This window comes from Eptatretus burgeri, chromosome 13, assembly GCF_056783735.1.
Source record: "Eptatretus burgeri isolate ZD-2024b chromosome 13, Ebu_testis_v1, whole genome shotgun sequence".
Taxonomy (NCBI): Eukaryota; Metazoa; Chordata; class Myxini; order Myxiniformes; family Myxinidae; genus Eptatretus; species Eptatretus burgeri.
The window spans coordinates 84,070,285-84,092,616 of NC_140973.1; the positions used below are offsets into that span (position 1 = coordinate 84,070,285).

Here is a 22,332-nt window from a genome sequence, read left to right on the forward strand (position 1 = left end):
GAGTATTGAAACAGATCAACTTCAAGTAAATTATAGTAGTATAATAGTTAGTACAGTATTTGGTTGCACATCCCTTGCGTGCAATAACTGCATCAAACATGTGACCCGTTGACATCACAAAACTCTTGGTATCTTCCTTTGAGATGCTTTGCCAAGCCTTTACTGCAACCATTTTCAGTTGTTGTTTGTTTTGGGGAGTTTCTCACTTTAGTCTCCTCTTCAGCAAGTGAAATGCATACTTCATTGGATTTAAATCAGGAGATCGACTTGGTCAGTCTAAAACCTTCCCCTTTTTTCCCCTACCTGATGAACTCCTTGGTTACGTTGGTCGTGTGTTTTGGGTCAATGTTTTGCTGCATGGTGAAGCGCTGCCCAGTGAGGTTGGCAGCATTTTCTTGGACATAGGCAGACAAAACGTTTCTGTAGATTTCTGAATTCATTCTGCTGCTGCCATCATTAGTTAAAGGTGAGTGAGCCAGTTTCGGAGGCAGCCATGCAAGCCCAAGTCATGACACTACCGACACGATACTTCAGACAAGGTAGTATGCTTTGGATCATATGCAGTACCTTCCTTTCTTTACACTTTCAGCTTTCCATTGGTTTGGTAAAGGTTTATCTTGGTCTCATCTGCCCATAAAACTGTTGCAGAACTCTGCTGGCTCACCTCGGTACTTCTTGACAAATTTTAATCTGGCCTTTCTATTTTTGGTGCTGATGAGAGGTTTGCATATTGTGGTGTAGCCTTTGTAATTCTACTGTCTTCTGGGAACCTCAGATCATGATACTTTCACCTCTACACTATGTAGGTTGTTGGTGATGTCACTGACAGTTGTTTTGGGGTTTTTCTTCAAAGCTCTGATGATTTCTCTGTCATCAGCTGCAGTTGTTTTCCTTGGCCGACCTGGCTGTTCTCTGTTGCTAAGTACACTCAAGGTTTCTTTATTTTTCAAGATATTCCAAAATGTTGATGTTCCCAATTTTTGTGCGATGGTTCCAATTGAATTATTCTGTTCTTTCAGCTTCCAAATTGTTTGCTTTTCTTTCAGACAGTTCTCTTGTCTTCATGTTGATTTATGCCTCCTGACTCCAAAGACAGACTATCACAGCAAAAGCAAAGGCCAAAACCAAGACAAGCCATTCACAGCTCTTTCATGTGTGAACAATCAATCCAATAATAAACACCTGAGCAACAAGAAACACCCGTCAGTCATTTGTTCCAATACTTATGCTGACCTAAAATGGGGGGACTGAACATAAAAAGTGCTATTGTTCTGAAATGGTAAAAATGTATGCATAGAAATACCAAGAAATAAAACGTAACATGTTCTACTCTTGTCTCATATTCATCAGGTCAGGTAAGGTATTGGGAGCATGCGCCAGAGCAGAGCATATTAATCTTTTGATCTCAAATCCAAATTTCGTGAGTATATAGCAATAATAACAAATTTGACTTCACTGTTCCAATACTTACAGAGGGCACTGGAGATGAAAGCTTCTTCTCATCATTTGACAGGCATAAGCCCAAGGTGGCCCCCTCAAATTATACACCACCGGAACCACTGCCGCCATTTTTGACACAACCCGTCTTTCCAGCGCTGCAGCTTTGAGTTCAGTGATATTGCACCCTGACCACTCTTGGCTGTTGTCAACCCAACACATCTTTGGTTGACCTACCGAATTATGACATCCCTCCAGAAAACTATCCACAACAGTTGCTGCCAGTCCACCATGCCGAATCACATGGCCCAGCCATGCTGCCTTGCACTATAGCACATTGCTACTGCTGAGGCACCATCGGTTGCCGATCATCTCCATTAGACTTGTTTGTAACATGGTCGTGCCACTTGATGTTGAGCAGGTGTTGCCAGACGGTTCAGCCGAAGCCATCTAGTCGCCTGTCAGTTTCCTTTAATGACAACTGGTGGCACCGTACAGTACTCTTGACATGATTAGTGCCCAAACAAGCTATGCCTTTGTTTCTAGGCCGACATGGCTGGAACGCAGGTATTTACATTGTCAAAGGGTGGATTTGCCCATACATATCCGCATTCGCACCTACTTGTTGTCATGTAGAGTGTGGTTGATCGACGTGTCCAGGTACTTGAAAAATGTGACACGGGGTATTGGTATCAAGCAGTATGTGATAGTTTTGTCATCCATTGTTGGCTGGACAACCTTGTATTCTGTTTTGCCAGGATGGATGAATAGGTCATACTCATCTGATATATCGCCCAGGATAGCAAGCATCTCTTCTGTGTCAGCTCTGCATAGCGCCATCATCACTTGGTCATTGGTGTATCTGATCTCCTTTGCAGAGATACCACTTGCATTTGGTGCCCCAAGGTGTGATGGGCGTACATACCACTCACGCATGTTTTTTTTTTGAAGATATCAAGGTGGAATATTGCATCATTCCTCTTTCAAAGCAAGTACAAGTTGAGGAGTGGATTGTGCTCTGATGAATCTCGCTCTCGTACAGAAATCCAAGATGTGATACAGTAAAGTGAATGAGTTTAACTTCGGGCTCGAGTCAGATAGGGAAATGGAGGTTACCAAGTTTGTTTTCCTCGAACCAAATGCTTACACACATCAGTGGGCAAGGTGGATGATTGTCATGCTCATCTGGATAAGGGTTCTCTCAAAATCATTTCCTCAAAGCAAGTAGAGCAAAGTTTGTCTTAATATCATGATAAGTAAAGACACTTTGAAAAGTACATAGAGCTTTGTAGTTGTGGAAACAAAGGTGACTGCTGTTCCAATTATTTTGGTAATACAATCTATGGAGGGTTAATAAAGTCTTACCTGGTTTGCATCCAATTGTCCTGGCTCATCATTTATCCAACTTGATAACAGACTACCTGTTATATTTGTCACACCTGAAAGGAGAAAAAAATGTGAAGAATTCTAATGAATAAATGAAGACAAAGTAAAGGATAATAAAAATACCCTCGTACCATACAGTAATTAAATGTACACTCACGATGATGTCCATTCATGGACACAATAACATGACCATTGACAGGCTGAGCATTGCGTTCATCTTTACCTTTTTAATCAAGTTCACCTGGTTGCTTTGAAATCGTAAAATGCAGCAAAATAAACGAAATGTATCAGTGACTTGTGGGAAATCCATGTTATGATGGTGCAAGAGAATGTGCTCTCACAAACCGGAATGACGAATTAACGTGTTCTCACAAATCGCAATGATGACAGAACGTGTACTCACAAACCGGAATGACGAATGAACATGTTCTCACAAACCGGAATGATGACAGAACGTGTCCTCACAAACCGGAATGACGACTGAAGTTGTCCCCACAAACCGGAATGACGACAGAACGTGTCCTCACAAACCGGAATGATGACAGACCGTGTTCTCACAAACCGGAATGACGACAGAACGTGTACTCACAAACCGGAATGACGACAGAGCGTGTTCTCACAAACCGGAATGACGACAAAACGTGTCCTCACAAACCGGAATGATGACAGAACGTGTTCTCACAAACCAGAATGATGACAGACCGTGTTCTCACAAACCGGAATGACGACAGAACGTGTTCTCACAAACCGGAATGACGACAGAGCGTGTACTCACAAACCGGAATGACGACAGAGCGTGTTCTCACAAACCGGAATGACGACAGAACGTGTTCTCACAAATCGGAATGATGACAGAACGTGTTCTCACAAACTTGTGTGGGGATAGTAGAGGGGAGGGTGTGGGATGTTGGGTATTGTGGGGTTTTGGGAGATAGTGGAAGGGGGAGGGTGCTGGTGGTGGGGAGTGAAAGGGTGGGGAGGGGGTGGTACCCTCAAAGCTTTAGTTTCCCAGGTCAAACCTGCTCGGAGGAGCAGACGATGATACATACTTTCTTTCCACTGGTGGTTCATTTGATTTGTAGAAATTTGTGTTGATAATAGATGATTATTTTCAGGTGCTCTTGTGGTAACTGCCAGGCAATTGCAACAGGTGTTTGATTCACACTCAAATTGTCCATGCACATGTGCCGGTAACTGGGTAGAGATGGTGTTAGTTTTGAGCGACCTCTGTTTCTTCCACTTAACTATGAGGTGCCATCTTCTTTCAATCATGGTGGATTACCACAAGATCTCACCATCTCTGTTGTTTCATGACGGTGCTGGGTAACATGTTCCTAGCACAAAACCGAACACTTTGTCGGCCCGATCCACAGTCAGGTATTTCGGACAAACTTCGTCCAATTTTTGGAAAACTTAGGGTGTTTCGGCCATTGTTGGAGCATGAAACCATCTCGGTTTGTATTACTACAACCACAAAGGACACATCAACTCGGCATATTTGTGGAAAATCTGAAATTATTCTCCGTTTGAGTTAAATCTTACCGCTACGTAACCCGGAGACAGCATGGATATGGGGGTCGACTTCCTTGTGTGACGTCACGGCTAATCGTGCAGAAGAAGAAGAAGATTTCAGTTATTAATTGCAAAATTACCTACTTTATAAATCGGAAATGACAAAAAGACATCATATCTCTGTTGTAGGGAAGGAAGGGATAGATTAGTGTTGAAGTTGTCCTGGAAGTGCAGGTGGAGCAGTGTTTGAGTTCCCTTTGAAAGTTTTATTCTGATATAAACCGTGTGAACTTACGATGTACCTTGTGAAATGGAGTCGATATCTGTTTGCTGGAGGTTTGAAAAGGTGCTCACTGCAGTTGTAGTAGTAAGCAAGCTTTCAGCCACAATTTCCTGCAGGGCAAGTAGTCAAGATTGTGTCAAAGAAATAATATCTACCGACATTGTGGCATGCTTCCAACACTATATTTCCGAACCTTACATGCGAGTTAACTTCAAGTTGCATCCCCCGTCCCTCTCCTTCCATATACCACAATCTAGCTCAAAGTGTCAGTGCTACTAAAGCGCATTCAATGTGAGGAACATGCTGCGTAGTTTGCCGTTGCTTGCCCAGCCAAGCAGCCATTGCAATCAAACCCACACTGTCTCAATTCTCACTTTACTTTTCATTCGGTCACTTCAGCTTTGTAAAATTCCCCGTGATTTGAAAATGTCAATCATTATCCCTGTGCACAAGCGTTCCCCAGTGAGTTGCCTCAATGATGATAGACCAGTTGCGCTCACATTCGTCATTATGAAATCTTTAGAACGTCTTGTTTTACCGTTCCTGAAATCTGTTCTTCCAGCTTCACTTGACCCCGATCAGTTTGTCTATCGCTGTAATCATTTAGTTGATGATGCCGTTTCACTCACCCTCCATCACGTGTTAAACCATCAAGATAAACGAATGCCTACCTATAATCGGTTACTTTTCTTCCATTTGAGTTCTGCTTTCAATACGATTTCATCTCATAAACTTCATTTTAAACTTGATGCACTTGCTCTTGATCGTTCAATTTGTAAATGGATTTTGGATTTTCTTTTAGACAGACCACAGGTGGTCAAAACTGGTTTGAAAATTTCTCAGACAATCACCCTGAACTCCGGCATACCTCAGGGCTGGTGTTTTATCCTCGATGCTATATTTATAGTTCACTCATGATTGTGTCACATCATCTGATAGCTCACTGATGGTGACACATGCAGATGACATGACCGTTGCTGGTCTGATTTTCAATTGGCTAGTGATGAAAGTGATTACCGTACGAAAAACTTGTGGAATGGTGTTCTTTCAACATCCTCAAACTCAACATCGTGAAGACATAGGAAATTATTGTTGACTTCCGGAAAAACAAAACTCCCATTCAACCCTTGGTGATTCACAATGCTGAAGTTGAGATTGTAACTTCTTATAAATTTTTAGGGATGCAAATTTCCAATGACCTTAAGTGGGAGATAAACACCAATCATTGTATGAAAAAAGGCTCAGCGATGGCTGTTCTTTCTTAGAAGGTTGAAAAGTTTCGGTGTCGGCCGTCCTGTGTTGATCAAGTTCTATCGGGCAGTGATACAGAGTGTTCTAACTGTCTTTCACTGTTTGCTATGGCAGCTCAACACGGCATGACCGATCCCAACGAGTCAGGACAGTAAAAAATGGTTGAAAAATGATTGGGGGGTCTTTCACCGTTTGTTATGGCAGCTCGATGTGGGATGACCAATCCCAATGAAACAGGACAGTAAAAACTGCATGTAAAATTAATGGGTGTCTTTTACTGTTTGATATGGCACCTCGACGTGGGATGACCGATCCGCCAAAAATGCGACAGTTAAAGGATGAGGCGGAGGAGGATGTTGATAGCGACAGCCATTTTGGAGAGTGCTCATTGCTGAGTACCTATTTCTGGTTGGAGTTTCCATCTGCAGTAACTTTATCAGAAGGTTGTCTTTGGTCAAACCCTTATTGGAGTATCTCTACCTTGCAGACTACATTGGGGCCTTCTGTTGGGGCCTGCCTGGGGCGTGCATCGGGGCCTCCTGTTGGGGCATGCATCGGGGCCTCCTGTTGGGGCGTGCATCGGGGCCTCCTGTTGGGGCGTGCATCGGGGCCTCCTGTTGGGGCGTGCATCGGGGCCTCCTGTTAGGGCGTGCATCGGGGCCTCCTGTTGGGGCGTGCATCGGGGCCTCCTGTTGGGGCGTGCATCGGGGCCTCCTGTTGGGGCATGCATCGGGGCCTCCTGTTGGGGCGTGCATCGGGGCTTCCTGTTGGGGCGTGCATCGGGGCCTCCTGTTGGGGCGTGCATCGGGGCCTCCTGTTGGGGCGTGCATCGGGGCCTCCTGTTGGGGCGTGCGTCGGGGCCTCCTGTTGGGGCGTGCATCGGGGCCGAATGTTGGGGCGTGCATCGGGGCTGAATGTTTGGGCGTGCATCGGGGCCGAATGTTGGGGCGTGCATCGGGGCCGAATGCTGGGGCCGAATTTTGGGGCGTGCATTGGGGCCGAATGTTGGGGCGTGCATTGGGGCCTACTGCTGGGCTTGCATTGGGGCCTACTGGGGGTGTGTTGCATTGAAGACTGTGCTTGCTCGAACTCTTGCTGCAGCTCCTCCAGTTCAGATCCCTGATGTTGCCTTGAGTTTGGTACTGGAGGATATGGTGCCGCTCATGTACACAACATCTAGGTCTCTCCTCTTCTGACAGTTTTAGGACCATCGGACTGCAGGTCCTCTCTTAGGACTGGCCGGATTCCAAAGGGGTTCCATCCGGTCGCCACCGTCTTTTACATGAACAGCACGCTCCAGCTCCCTGGCTGCCTACTCCTTCACCCTTGTGCTGGCCTAATTGGGTTCCTTCCCTTTCTTCTTTATTTCCTTCGTCATTATGTACATGTATATATTTCTGATGGTTACAATTCCTAAATTAAAGCGGGTTGTTCATACATTGGCATGGTGTGCTGCAGGTCGTAACAAATTTCTTTCACTGTTTTGCACGGGAGCTCGACGTGGGACGACCGATCCCATCTTAAGAGGACAGTAAAAACTGCTTGTAAAATTATTGTGTATGTTGTGCCTTCCATCAACAACCTGCACTCCAGTCAAGTAGCGAAAAGAGTGAAAGCTATTATCCGAGATGAGTTCCATTCAGGTAAACGTTATTGTTCCATCAACACCAACTGTAATTGTTTGCACAATAGCTTTTACCAAACTGCAATCCACGCCCTCCATAAATCGGTGTAAAGTTTTTGTACGAGCATCTAAATAATGGTTATGGATATTTTAAACCATGCCACTCATTTCATCACCAAAATGTTGCTTTATACTTCTCTACACTCATCAGAGTGAATTTATTTCTCATTCACTGTTATTTTTGGAGCATAATAAAATTCTGATTTTATTATAATTCAATGTCATTTTTAAGCATGTACCGTGAAAGTACTGATAAACTCCAATGATTGGTTGACATTGACAACAAGACCTTGTGGAATCGTCGACTGAGCTGCTCCAAGTTGTCAAGGTAAAACAATGTTGTTTTTTTTTAATGAATTGGACCTGCATATGTATGTTGCTTACCTGTGACTGAGCGTCAATTAGAAGAGGTTGTGCCGTCAGAAATTGTGCGATTGGTAGGAACTGAAAAACGTCTTCAACTGTGTACATCTGTACAGTTAGTGTATTAAAAGTACCGATGAAGAAGTTTAACACCTGAAAATTTAAAATGGGAAAGCAACAACACAAACGTATCAGCAAGTTAAATGACAATCATCTTTTTGCATATGGCAGCTTGTCTGACAGGTTGTGATCATTTTGTTGGGGCATGACTGTGCCACTGATGCTGTGCCCCTATACCAGTTTACTGGTACTCATTTAACCAACCTCAGAAGAATGACAGGCTGAGTCAACCTCACCTGGTGTTAATTCAGTGACCAACAGGGCTCAAACTGAGGACCCAAAGATCCCAATCCAGCCACCCCTAACCACTAAGGTAACACCAGGCTTTTAAGTCACAATGTAATTAATGGTTGAGGTGGAATATTGTAAAATACTACACCTCAACTATCTACATTCTACATTCAAGACGATTGCTAACAAATCAAATACTGTGGCAACCATTTTGAAAATAACTTTGGTTAGTTGGAGAAATAACTTCCACTGTATAATCTATAGCAATTAAACACATCCATTTTATTATGCCAATTAACTCATTCGAATCAGTTAAAGTTAACTAGTGCGTATAAATATAGAATACGCTGTACACAATCTGCTCCAAGAAACATGATGCTTGATCAATAGACATGAAGTTTAGGGCAGTTTGTTAAGGATACAGTGATGGTATTTTATTAAATTAATGTCCATTTGTTTGCATGTCTTGGAATATAAATATATATATATATATATATATATATATATATATATATATATATATATATATATATATATATATATATATATATATATTTAAATATGAGGTTAGTATGATGTGACAGCCAAAATAATTACAAAAGTAATAATTATCACAAATTTCATCAATTCAAGTAGTCTCCAGAGCACATCTATTGACATTATCAATTGTCAACGATAAGAGGTTGAGGATAGGATCATTCCAGGTTTCAATGGGTTGTGCAACATTGTCATTAAGTACACTTTGTTGGAAAACAAATAATATACTCAAAAATTGTAAACAACTATTATATGGTAGAACTTTTAACTGACTCCGCACCTTCATACACACCATGGACAAGTCAGTCTTAACTGCTTAACCCGCACCTCAATTGTACAACGTTAAGTATTGAAATTCGTGTCTGTCCACAATTTACAAGGGCACATTCTCAATGGTCCAAATAAGGAGTATTCCGTTGGTGCCCTGGAGCCACGTTTTTTTTACCCCATGGGGTCTTCGACCCCTGAACGGCTCATTTTGGCCTATTTTCTTAAAATTGTTATTTCTCGGTTATTAGTGAACAGAACCGAACCAAACTTGACAGGAATGTTCTGGAGACCATTCCCCAGGCATTAACTGAGCACAAAGTGAGATTCCGGCCCTTTGGAATGAGAAACGGCCCTTTCGGTCCAGTTTCTTTAAATTGCTATTAAAAAATGCGCTGGGTGATGCCCAATTCAAAATTAAGTCACAAATGATGAAATGAAACTAGCCTCACTTTTGTGAGGTGTTCTGGTTTCTTTTTCTGATGTGATGAAAATTTTACCAAATTTCAAAATTATCTGTCGTCCATGCTATCGCTCACCTGAGAGTTGAACGAATGAACTCCCATGGGGTATGTTCACAATTCTAACTTGTTAAACCACAATAAACGTTTGTTTTATCCCCCAAAATAACTCTACCAGACTCGGTGGTGTAATGGTTGGAACATTCTCCGAGTCTGCAGGGCTGACAGTTCAAACCCAACCTTGGCTGAATCTTACCAACACTTTAAATATGGTACGTGCTGCTTCCTTGCTTGACGCTCAGAATTTTAAAAGGTTAGAGAATGGACAATCAACCATAGATTTGAAACCTTGGCGCAGGCTTTAATGGGACGAAGTTCCTTGTAAGTAAAGTCTTAATATCGCAGATTTAAAGTCAACTTGGCCACACATTCTGCCAAAAATCCCTTTCAATTTAAAAATAATCATATGAAAATACGAAATTTGGTGTCTGTCTGTTTTTTTTTACTGTGATACATTCAGTCGTTACTTATCCAATCTCAACGAAGCTTGACTTGAGGATTAAGGGTCACACGATGAAGGTTGCAGCAATTTCATTTGCCTCTTCCCCAAAGGGGTGTTCCACCTTCGGTGAAGTCCGTGTTAACGTGTATATCTGTGGTTAGGTAGCTAATGCTGGTGTTTTCCAAGGCCGCTTCTAATAACAAAAATAATAACAACACTAATGATAATAGCATAATATTGTTACGGCTGTGGAAATTCGCATTACACCATAAAGGGCCCTCAGATGAGATATCTCCATAGGTACATGTGTAGTTAGCCCAAACCCGTTGTATAGAGGGAATTTATGTGATCCATCCGGGCTGCGACGCTTTGAGTTAGTCGTTTTTCATTTTCCATCTTTTATTTCAAACAAACAACATCTCAACAACCACGCCGTCCCCATCACAGCGCCAACCACACTACAACCACATCTTCGCCACTACATCCGCTTCCGAACGGCAAACAAAGGCGCCAAGGAGGGAACTGCGAGGATGCGCAGGTTTCCCCGCCTGTTTCTCCCGTTTGACTTCCCCGCGCTTTGGAGTGGAGGAGGGGTGATGCAGGTCAAAGGTCAGAGGTCATGTAAGGGAGGGGTCTCATTTTGGGGGAATAATTCTCTGGCCCAAAGCCAAAAACTGACTCCCCCGGCCCCCGCACGGGGCGGGGTGGAGGGAGAGTGTGAGGGAACGCCCTTTTTGGGAACCCTCTCGAAGGAAGGTGGAGCCAATAACAGGGCGGGGTGAAGGGTGGAGCCCCGCGCTATAAAAGACGGACACGGGCAGGGCGCTCGGGCGCCTCTTCCTCTTCACCCTCTTCATCTTAGTCTTCTTTTCGTCTTGGCTGGTGGTCTGGTCTGGTCTTCAGTTGGTCGAGGGTTGGTCGAGTTGGTACGAGAGTCTGGTTCTCGAGGGAAGAGGTCCTGCGCCCGCGGCTTGGCGAGCGGCCCTGTCACGAAGGCACAAACGGGAGACGCGGCAGCGCCCGTTGTGAGGTGGACCTGCGCGTCCGGACGGGAAGTGCCGGAGAGGGTTCGCCGGCCGCGAGAGAGGTCGGGGCCAGGCGCGACCATGCTCACGGTCGTGGGAGAGGGACTCACCAGCCATAAAAGGGAAGTCGCGACTTCTTTTTCTTTTCCTTCCTTTGCTTTTTGTATAAATGTGTGTGTTGGCGCCGTCTGTGAAGTAGAACTGCATAAGTGTTGCCGTGTGTCGGTCGTAGTCGGTTGTAGCTCTGCATTTGCTTTTGTTGCATGACTGTTTTAACTGTTATATGTGCATTTTCAATTCTGTATGGCTGTTTATGCGTGCTTTCCGTGTGCCGCGGAATAAAGTGCTTGCATGTTGAACTGTGCCCATTTCACTTCATCTTTTCTCGATTGACTCTCCATCCTGCTTCACATAAGGGGTTCGTAGTGGGTGCAACATCCCGGTAATTAATCGGAACCGTCCAGGTCGACGATAACACCGCTCGGTTATCACTGTAGCACGGAACGGACCGCTTAAGCGGTTCGTGTCCGGAGTCGGCCTGTGGCGTGGTACGATCGCCCGGTCGACCATTCGCGCAGGTACTTAGGTAGATCGAATTTGGCGAGCAATCCTATCCTGCACGGGTGGGCAATTGGCATGATCGTGGTGAGGTTAAACCCCCACCCGTGACTAGCTCCCGGCGTTGTTCCGAGAGGGTCACGACTGAATTGTCCGTCCGGTGGGCGACGTGCCGCGATTCGAGTTACGTGGCCGTTCGCACGCCGGCGGGCGCGAATTCGCAACAATATTATTATTACAAAATAGTATTAATACTAATAATAATATCCACCATCCGCAAGGAGTTTTTCCTCCTTGAACGCCGTGTTAACGTGTACAAACAGCTTATCGTGACGTTTCGTGGAGCACCCCTACCAGAAATAAAAAATATATAGACCACAAACACGTTTTATTGTACACCGTTCCTTCCCAATTGCATATCTTGGCGAGGCATGTCGTCAGTGCCAGGTGCCGAAGGAAGGGAGTACTGTACTCAGTTTTTACTCCGTTTCCTATCTTTCTTGATTGTCTGGGTGATATCTCAGCCATCCTTTGAGCTAGAAAGCTGAAATTTGGGGACAAAAGTAAAGATGTGTTTTTGGCAAAAACGGTATTTTCCATTTTGTGATTAATCGATTCATTGATTAGTTTCTTGATTATTATCAATTTATTAATTATTAATTTTGTTTCTCATCTGGGCACTATATCAGGCACCCTTGAGCGAGGAAGCTGATATTTGGACACGACGGTGAATAATGGATTTGGCTATAAAGGGTATCTTTGGTTTATTGATTAATCAATTATTTGATTACACTGTATTCATTTTTCGATGAATTACTTAATTTTCAAAAACTTAGATTCGGATGAAATAGTGGTGGTTTTGGGATGCTATAAGCCAATTAAGAAATTAATTATTTTACAATGATTAGTTATTTATTTTAATTATGCAATTGATCAATTATTACACACCACTCCCTCCCAAATCCATCTGCATGCTGCCCGGTGGCATTGCCGCATGCTGAAGGATTTCTTATTATTTATTTGGCATGGGGGCAATGTACTTTGAATGTACCTTTACTTGTTACCTTTTTAAACAGTCGCAACTGCTGTTTAACACTAAACTGAAATAAATATTGAGGAATCTCAACATTATTGAGGCATTCTCTGCTTATCATGTCCACCACAAGAATGGACCAGAGACTATATCTACTGTAATCTATATATCCCAGAGGGGATAATAACATGACCCTTCCTGTTATTCCCACAGGGAATGGGAGTACTCATAATATAAAAGCACGATAATTACCACAAACTTCAAGGCAACTCCAAAAACAAACAATTAATTCATCAAAATAACATTCATTCAAATCAAAAAGCATTCCCTTCAGAGCCAATGCTCTAGAAGCCTTAATCACAAATTTTTAAAAGCATAAGTCCCTCTAAAGAAGAAGTGATCCATATTCTTGTCCAACAGACTTGAATGTCAAATTATTAGCCAAGAATAATTGTTCAAGGTGATGTCCTAATGCCCCCTGTCTCCCAACACACCCGAGTTTTTCCTATGCCCTCGCCCACCCTCTACTCCCTCTTGATACCCCCACCCCAAGCACTCGCCCCCCCCCTCCTTGTATACAAGTTAAGGAAGCAAGTTCTCATAGACGACAGCCCCCAGCCATAGCTGAAAATGGGATGTGCAGATTTTACATTGGGATTAAAAAATTTTTAATTTCTCCATGTCTGTGCTTACTCCCATTTTAGTGCTAACAGTCGGGGCACAGTTAGACACAACAAGTAAGGTATTTAGAGTGTATAAAAATAAATGTACAATTCAAAGTTGTTTGTTGGTAGTGAAGTGTATATAAATAAATAATGCTTTTTTTCTCCAAAAGCATATATAATCCTGTTCTATTCTGTCCAGTAAAAAAAAAAAATTGCCAAAATTCAGAAATAAAATTGCATGTTCCATGACTTTTCGTGACGATCACAAAATCTTATGACCTGCCTCATGCCCCCAGATATTATTGCATGCATCCACAACAACACTTTCCTGACAAGGTAGTGCAAAGGTCATGGGCTTGCCTTTTTAGCTGTATAGTCTGGGTTTAATCTTGGCTCGACTATAAACTGTAAGATTGCTTTCACAAGCAGGCCGTCACATCATAAACATCACCATCCCAAGGATGGACGTGTAGCTGCAGATCCACCTGCAATCTTTATATTAGCAGATTAATGTAAAACATCCCACATTGTCTTTCTATGAAGAATATCCAAGGTATTTCCAGCACCTGAACCAAATTCCAGTTTCCTGATCTGACATATATGGGGGGAACAGTGTAGTTGGCTCCCAGAAATATTTCTCTCTGGGAGCAAAGTCCGAATTGACTACCAGTCCAATATGCACACAATATAACATGACGACACTTGACGAATTTAGGAAAGTCAAGAGTAAAAGTTAGCTCACCGGATTTTTGATTAAATCTTTTTCACATACAAACCGGGCAACTCTACATAAAAACAAACTAGAGTTCATTGAACATCTCACCCCATGTCGTCTTGAGAAAAGACATGGGAAGGGTCTTTTATACTCTTGCTTTGTGTTTCTGAGCACAATCTATATTTCCTACGAACCGCCATTTTGTCTAAATGTTGATATTTGATCCCAAACAGAGTGAAAGAAACAAATTTGATTGGTCGAGATGACTAAAATGGCGTAATGTTTTGTCCAAGAACCCCTAAACTGAAGGAGTTTTTTTGGAAGTGACAAAAGGTGATTTGTGTTCTTCAGTGTTCAAGTGAATAATTAAATTTTAAAAATATGATTTTAAAGGCTGTAGAAAAAAAAAAAACTTTTTTGGAAGTTTACCGCCGTTGATGCAACGTCTTTTATACCACCTTATTTAACATGTTCAGTTATTTATTCATTCCTGTTGTTTGTGTCCTTCAAGACATCCTGAAAAACAGTAAGTCTCCCATTTGGAATGATTTTCTATTTTGTTTGACTGCCAGACAAGCCGACAGAGTAAAAACGCATGTGCATACCATACTCCTCTCTGTGCATGTGCAATCGGGATGACATTCCGTACAATTTGCCTAATTCAGAGCCAAAGTAATGATAAACTGCAGGTTCGTGTTCCAATTCATGTTTCGATTCATATTCTCCAGTGTTCAAAATATAAAATTCAATTGAAATAGAGTTGTTTCTCGATCATAGATTGATGTCTACAGTCAAGAGAGACAAACAAAGTGAACCAATTGATTAACCCCACTTTTTGCTTCGCATGCACGGTAATAATATTACGATGTAAAAATGTTACGTGGGTTTTAGGTTTGTGCGAGAGTCTCACTTCAGGTTGATTCATTTCGTTGATGAATGCTGAAACTTTAAGTAATTCCTGAATTGCAGACTTTGCATCCTCTTGATGTATCATCATGGCAAAACTACCAGTGCTTGAACTCATGTCATCGACATAATTATTGAGAAACCCTGGAGGTGGCGGAAGTACCTGCAAGCAACAAGAAAATGTATTCATAAAACTTGGTTATGACCAACACCAAAATGTATCTGCTGTCATTGTTTTGTTTCTGCAAGTTTGATGACATAATTATCTTCATCAGTCTAGGTCACACATACCTTGACACGCATGTTAAAATTGGTGCACTGAACGAATTTGTCACAGACTTTTATAACCACAGGAAGCATGAAGTTGTCTTGTGAGTTGGCCTCAGGAAGGGATAACTGTGATGTGATTGATTTCTGAGCACTGCTCAGGAAATACCTTGTGCCATTTGAATATGCAACAACTATGTACCTTAGGTCAACACCGTTATCAGCAGAATTTCGATTTAGCTCTTGACCTTCATCAACCCAATTCTCACATTCAAACACAAACTGAGTTTGAAGGGCAACTCCTGTTGAAAATTGCAACAACATGATTAGGTACTTCAAGTAAGAAAGTCATTTTTACACAAAATGATACAAGTCATCGCAGCATCTCAACACATTTCTCGATGCAACGATAAACTCCTACTACCTCCAGTTCTGTACTTGCAAATGAATACTGTACACAACACAAATGCTTTTGTGTACAACAATCTGGTCTTTGAGTTTTTCTATACTATTTTTTTTTTTTATCAGTTTTATCAGTTTTCTATACCATATCAGTTTTTCTATATTTGAAATGCAATTAAAGATTTGATTCACAATGCTACTCTTTAAAGGTTTGTACAAAAACTATAGAGCCTAGCTCACAATACAAACCTGAAGCCGGAGTCACTGAACATGTGCCATTGTACGGTGAAAGGTTCACGTCCACAGCAATAAATGCAGTTGCAGATGCAGAACTTGAGCTGATGGACACATCAGCAGTGATTATATATGAAGCAGCTTCAGTCAATGTCCCAGCTTTGATCACGATACCTTGAGAAGTAATTCCTGCACACAAAAAACCAAAACATGTGTAGTATTGTTACGGGTTTGGAAGCCATTTACACACAGACAGACAGCAGTCCCCAAGTTTAGTTATATCGGTAAGTGTGTGTTTACAGTTAGGGCCCCCTACCTGTGTCTAACGGGAATTACATGTGTGCTGCGGAATTTCGTTTACAACAAACCTCCTTCACTGCACTTCACACAACGACGCCATTGCCCACGTGCGTTCGGCCACATACGTGGCGGAGACTTCCATCTCCTCAGACCGGGACTCCGCCCAGGAAGGCAGGGGCGTGCCCCTTGTCCAATCACGCCACAGAAAGCGACCTTCCCATGGCACCCCGGCCAATGGGGGTTGAGATGGCCACAGAGAGCGACATTCGCATGACGCCCCGTCCAATGAGGGTGGAGAGCACCTCAGATGGAGATTTGCTCACCCCGGAGGAAAAAGGAATATAAGAAACGCCAGGCTGGGTAGTGGTGGTGGTAAAAGGGTCGTGAACGTCATCGTCGTGGTCATCATCATCGTGTTGCGGGTTCCAGTCCCGCCGAGCTGGATCATCGTCGCCTCTGATATTCTCCTTGGCCTTGGTCGATTGGTGCGTGGCCTGTTGGAGAGCGCGGTACCTGGTGCTTGGAGCGGCATCATGTTGCGGGTTTGAGTCCCACCAAGCTGGATTGTTGAAGACCACACGAGGTGGACAGGTCCAAACACAGGCTCTGGTCTCTAGCTCACCTATCCTCAAGCTGGAGGCCTTCAATAAAGACCCGACGGGTCCGTGTGTGTGTGTGTGTGTGTGTGTGTGTGTGTGTGTGTCTGTGTGTGGGCCCGTCTTTAAGTAGCAACTGTACAAGTGCTTTTGCTTGTACATTGACTGCATTTCTCGATAGTCGGTTTAACTATGCTCTTCTGTGTTCCCCTCCCTGCCTATTGTAAATAAATATCCCCTGTTAAATGTTTCAGCTCGTTTCTGTGTTTCTTTTATTGGTTTAGCACGGTGCGTGTTGAGAAATTTGGAAGCGGAAAATTGCGCATTTTGACCGACGGACCTCGGTAACCATCCGCTCGGGTTACGCACGGTTCGAGCACGCTAACGGCTCGTTCCACTCGAGCTCCGCCGAGGGTGAATTTCCCCGGTAGTTTGGACGACGTGGGTATTTAGGTAAATTGAAATTGGCAATCGACCCTATCCCATGCGGTCGACCTATTGGCGATCTTCGGTCCGATAAGGGACCCGTCGGCTCCGGAGTTATCCGGGGTGACGACCTATAAATTCCGGGTGTTCGGTGGAGCCGACTCTACTGCTCCATCTAGTGGTCGTGCTCACCACCGAAACTCGGCCCCACAACAGTATGTGTCGTATGTGAAGGTAAAAAAAAATTCATAAAAGTTCATTTTGTTGGGCATTTGAAATAAAAACGGTCTCATGAAACACAAATGGCCAACTGTTTCTCCGAGATACAGACATACTGATCCACAAAGGTTTTCAGCAATGAAGTTGGGTGAGTCATTATGATTAAATGATTGAAATTGGAAAATGTCATGCCAGTAGTGTAACAATATTTATACCAAATCTAGGCTCGTAGAATCGTGAAGAGACCAAAGGTAAAATAGCAGCATACTAACAGTAAGACCACAGTTTAGACACAGCAAGCAAGGTAAAGGAAGAATCAGAAGAATCAGAGACAGAGCAGGGAAGGAAACACACTAATCTGAAATTCAGTAAAGACAGGTAGATTAGAAAGATGAGCTTAACGGTAGGAAACAAGGAAGAGAAAAAGAGAATGATGTGAGAATGTGAAAGGTTGACGACTCATGGGAACACGGCCTATCCAAGGGTGAGACAAACAAAACCTCAAAATCGATACAACAGGACGAAGTAAGAACGGACAAGCAGACTGGAAGATTACGCAGAACAATTGACAAAGTTAGTGAGGAAAGACAGATCTGGTTCAGTAAAGTTAGCTTTTGGTGAGATCTCACAAACATGAGACACACAAATGTCAAATTTTTGTTTCCATATCAGATCATCCCCCACAGAGCCTGAAATATGATGTGTGTAGGTTTACGTGGAACAAGACAATTGTTTTTGAACCAATTCTTCACATCCATCAGTTTCACCATAGTAGTCATCCTTTGATTGCTGTTGGACATGACCATGGTGAGGGTGCACAATAAAGGGGATTTGAACAGTACTTTGTTGATTTGTTCCTGCTGGAAAAGAAAACCCCATATTTCATGGCCATCTATATACAAGTTAGAAAAAAAAAACATTATAAAAATGTGGGGATGGAATCCCCCAAAAGATAACCAAACAAGGAAAGAAGGAAGGAAGGAATGAAAAGGAAGGAATGACACCACAATCCATTTACAGATTGCCACCACAATCCATTTACGGATTGCCATCATGACATTTTTTTTTGACATTTTTCCATCTCAATCCCACAACAATTTAAATACACAATTACACCAACCCACACTACAAATCTTCAACTACCTCAAACATACACATCACACAGCTGTAACTATTGCCATCTATAACAAATTTGTAACTATTTGCCACCTATAACAAAACATACAAACATACAAACATTGGGAGCATGCGCCACAGCACGTCACTGCGTCCACTTTCCGCCAGTATTCCAGGGGCCTCCATCTGGCTATCCCCCAGGCAGATGCCTGGCCCATCCCCATCTTTTAGGGACAGGACATTCCATGCACCCACCCGAGGAGACCGCCGTCTGGTGGAAGACACCTCAGAAACACCCCGCCACACATCACCGCAACAACCTGGGATGGCTACCCCGTGTTTTTCCTCCTATAAAAGAATGGGGGTCCCGGAGGCTTTGCCCCAATCCGGTCATCCGGTGACCTGCCCTGTGAAGGACAGCTGCACACGAGGAGTGGGTTTGCCACAGCTGAAGGACTCCCACGGAGTGGGTTTTCAGTTTTCTTTGCATTTTTTGTGTGTTTTGTGGAATGAAGGGTTTTACGGTGGCTGCAGTGCAAATCCTGCCACCAACCTCCGAAAAAAAACTAACCTAACTGCAGGAGGATGTCCGCAGATGCATTTGGGCACCGGATATGGATGGCCGTTGGCTAACAAGGAGTTCCTCCACTCTTTGACAAGTTTTGTTTTTAGTCCTGCTGGATGTTCATATCATACACCCTCCTCTCCAGGAAACCTGGTGGTGGAGACTGTTTAGTCGCCGACAATCTGACTATGAAACAGGTTAGTACCTGATCTTTGGTTCTGTATCAATCTATTCCACCCCATACATCCTCCCCTACCTCTCATCTCTCCCCACACCCATTAATTGTCCAAATGTTCCTCTATTTTGTCCTTCAACTCAACTGTTGGTGTCCCCCTCTCTCTACTGTGCTTATTGTTCTGTTGCCTCCTTATCCGTTCATTGTTCTCAGTCTTCCATGAGCCTTGACTCTATACAAAAATAACACAGGAATTTGAAACTTGGCCATGGTGCTGGCTTTTAAAAAGCATTTTGTGGTCTTCAATTGCAATTACCAACCACTAGCCAAAGTGACGGTGTGCTTTGAGTGTGATGGTTGGTGTATGATGGAATTCTCTACGTGTAAATAACTAAGGTGATAGTTTGTCATCAGGTCCTGTCCCAATCAGACACTGAAATGAGAATGAGACAGCTCATAAGTGAGTATGCTACCTCTGAGCTACCTTGTCAGTGCATTTTTAAGTGTTAAAGTTTGACCAAAAAGTCTTCTATATGTTTAATGGAAGAAGAAGGAAAAAAAAATCAACAGAAGACAATGCAGAACAAAATACCTGATAGAGAACACCACTCGCATTGCATCAAACATGGCACAATAATCATGATCAAATTGTTCAAAGCTGAGTTTTAAGGCTATCGTGCCTGGACCCAGAGAAAGCAAATAAACAAATAGTGATTAACACTTACCATTCTGTGCAATATTTTGCAGCAATTCTGTTTGTGAACCTTGTGTTATCGACCAGAGATAGCGAACCACTGTCATGTCTTCACATGAATAACAAACCACTTCCAGGGAGAGTTCTTCTTCACTGTTCACTTTCATCCCACAATTGCTTTTACACCTGATGTGACAACAAATGCATCGATTTATAATAAAGACAATTTCATTTCAGTTTCCTGAAAAGCAATGCTTTTCATTTAACATAAAATTTGTACATCATTGGAACAAAATTGTCAGAAAGACAAACTTTGAAACAAGCAAAAAACTCGAAGGACACTCTTCGACGTGGTGACGTCACCAGATATGCCTCCACCCACAAAATTAAATCATTATACATACTTGTACCAAGTTTGATTTAAATACCTGAACCCAGATTCAAAATATTAAATAATTCTGGCTGCCAGACAATGTGTCTGATGAGGTTGAAATTTAAAAAAAAAAATAAAATAAAATACATTCCACAAGAGTACAAAATCATAATTATAAAGTTTCTCGTCGATTGATGAAGCGGTTCAAGAGAAATAATTTTTTTTCGTTTTTCGTTCAATCCAATATGTCTACCAGACCATGTGACCTATTTATTCCTGAACACCCTGGTATCCCCAAGGCTTGGAGAACATGTGTGAAGTCCCCCCTCAATCTCACCAGTCATTCTAACAGATTTTTTAAGGTTTTCGGGCAAATCCAATATAGCTGCCAAACCATGTGACCTATGTCATCATAGGTGGAGAACTTTTTGGTCCTCAGGGAGAGGCGGTCTGACCTGTAAAGTTCAGCCTCGATCTGTTCAGCCATTTCAGAGATTTTTGAAGGTTTTTATGTTAACAACACTGTGGCTGCCGAATCAAATGACCATTAACATCAATCCCCCCCCCATACAATTTAGCCCTCGATGATCCCCCCCCCCAAATTTCTTACTGATTGGATAAAACATTTGGCATATGCAATTATGACATCATGACGAAGCAACTTATGACATCATCAAAAAAAATCATGCTTGTTTCCCATGGGAAGTACTTCACATATGCCAAATATAAGGTTTTTTTGTCCACGGAGTGGTTTCGGAGATGCAGAGGTCAAAAGTTTGTCCTTTTTACCAACATGGCTGGCACACCACGTGACCTATAATGACATAATTATCATTAAAAAAAAACATTCTACATGAATCGTTGCACCAATCATGTAAATGTTGTGTCAATCCAATAATTAATCGGTTGCAAAGAAAACAGAGAAAACTAGCATTGACGGACATATGTACGGACGGACGCACAACCCAAAAGCAAATGTCTCCAGCAACTTCGTCAGTGGAGGCATAAAAAGAAGAAACAACTCGCTACTTCGCTGTTAAGTTTTCTTAAATTATGGCGGATAAGGAAGTTGAGATAATTTTCAAGGGCCCCTATTTTAGTGTGATGCTTTGAGGCTGAAAAGGTGTTCTCCAAAATGGGTATAATCAATAGGAGGGAGGGGGCTTCATCATTTTAAACCTCAAATGGAATACAAATCAAAAGGGTGTCACACAACAATGAATATTCTGACAACAACATAACATTCACTTCATTTGAATGACAGTCATGCCAATTGCTGTCACGGACTTCAGAATGTCATGTTTATGAACTTCCTCACAAGCCGGAGCACAAAATCAAACCGTTTACGGAGCCGATTGTGGGTGTATTGTAACCAACAATGCGGAAGCAGCTGAACTTCACCACAACACCAGGAAAACAGGTCATCATCAAGAAGATGACATGCACCACCTACCTTATAACTTACAGGCCCACACCTGGCACCTGCACACTTCTGGTTTTGACATTTTCACACCATGCAAAAGTACAATATTATGGTCGTTACATGCTGCTGAGATATATATTTTTTACTATGATAGCACTGGATGAATAAATCTTCGAATAAATAATAATTGGATAAATTTCGTTTTAATAAAGGAGTGAAACAACAGATGACAAGTTGGCAGTCTGATAACGGCAGAGGGGGAAGAGGCAGACAAGAAACAAAATGCAATGACAAGTGTAAGAGAGGAATTTGGGGTCAAGGAGTAGTAATGAGATCATGAATGGGAATAGGAGAAACCATGATGTCACAATCTGTTCTTGCATATGGCAGCTTGGCTGCCAGGTAGTGATCATTTCTTAGAGCACAGCTATGCCACTGATGCTGTGCTCCTCTAACAATATACAGGTACTCATTTCACCAACCTCAGAAGGATGACAAGCTGAGTCAACCCCACCTAGTGTTAATTCTGCAGCCAAGAGGAGATCAAACTCAGGACCCTGTGATCCCTAACCGCTAAGCCAACACAAAGGTTGATGTCGCAATGAG

General features: G+C 42.7%; 1 protein-coding gene across 1 annotated transcript in view; it reads right to left on the reverse strand.

Annotated features, from left to right (window-relative positions):
• The window catches only part of LOC147014934 (polycystin family receptor for egg jelly-like), a 211,620-nt gene that overhangs the window by 113,038 nt on the left and 76,250 nt on the right, over positions 1–22,332 (reverse strand). Inside the window, exons 9-15 of the mRNA XM_085853433.1 lie at positions 19,962–20,116; positions 15,855–16,028; positions 15,228–15,505; positions 14,941–15,099; positions 7,938–8,069; positions 4,638–4,728; positions 2,803–2,876 (exon numbers count right to left, since the gene is read on the reverse strand). Of these exons, the coding sequence (XP_085709559.1) occupies positions 2,803–2,876; positions 4,638–4,728; positions 7,938–8,069; positions 14,941–15,099; positions 15,228–15,505; positions 15,855–16,028; positions 19,962–20,116 (1,063 nt within the window). The remainder of the gene's footprint in view (positions 1–2,802; positions 2,877–4,637; positions 4,729–7,937; positions 8,070–14,940; positions 15,100–15,227; positions 15,506–15,854; positions 16,029–19,961; positions 20,117–22,332) is intronic.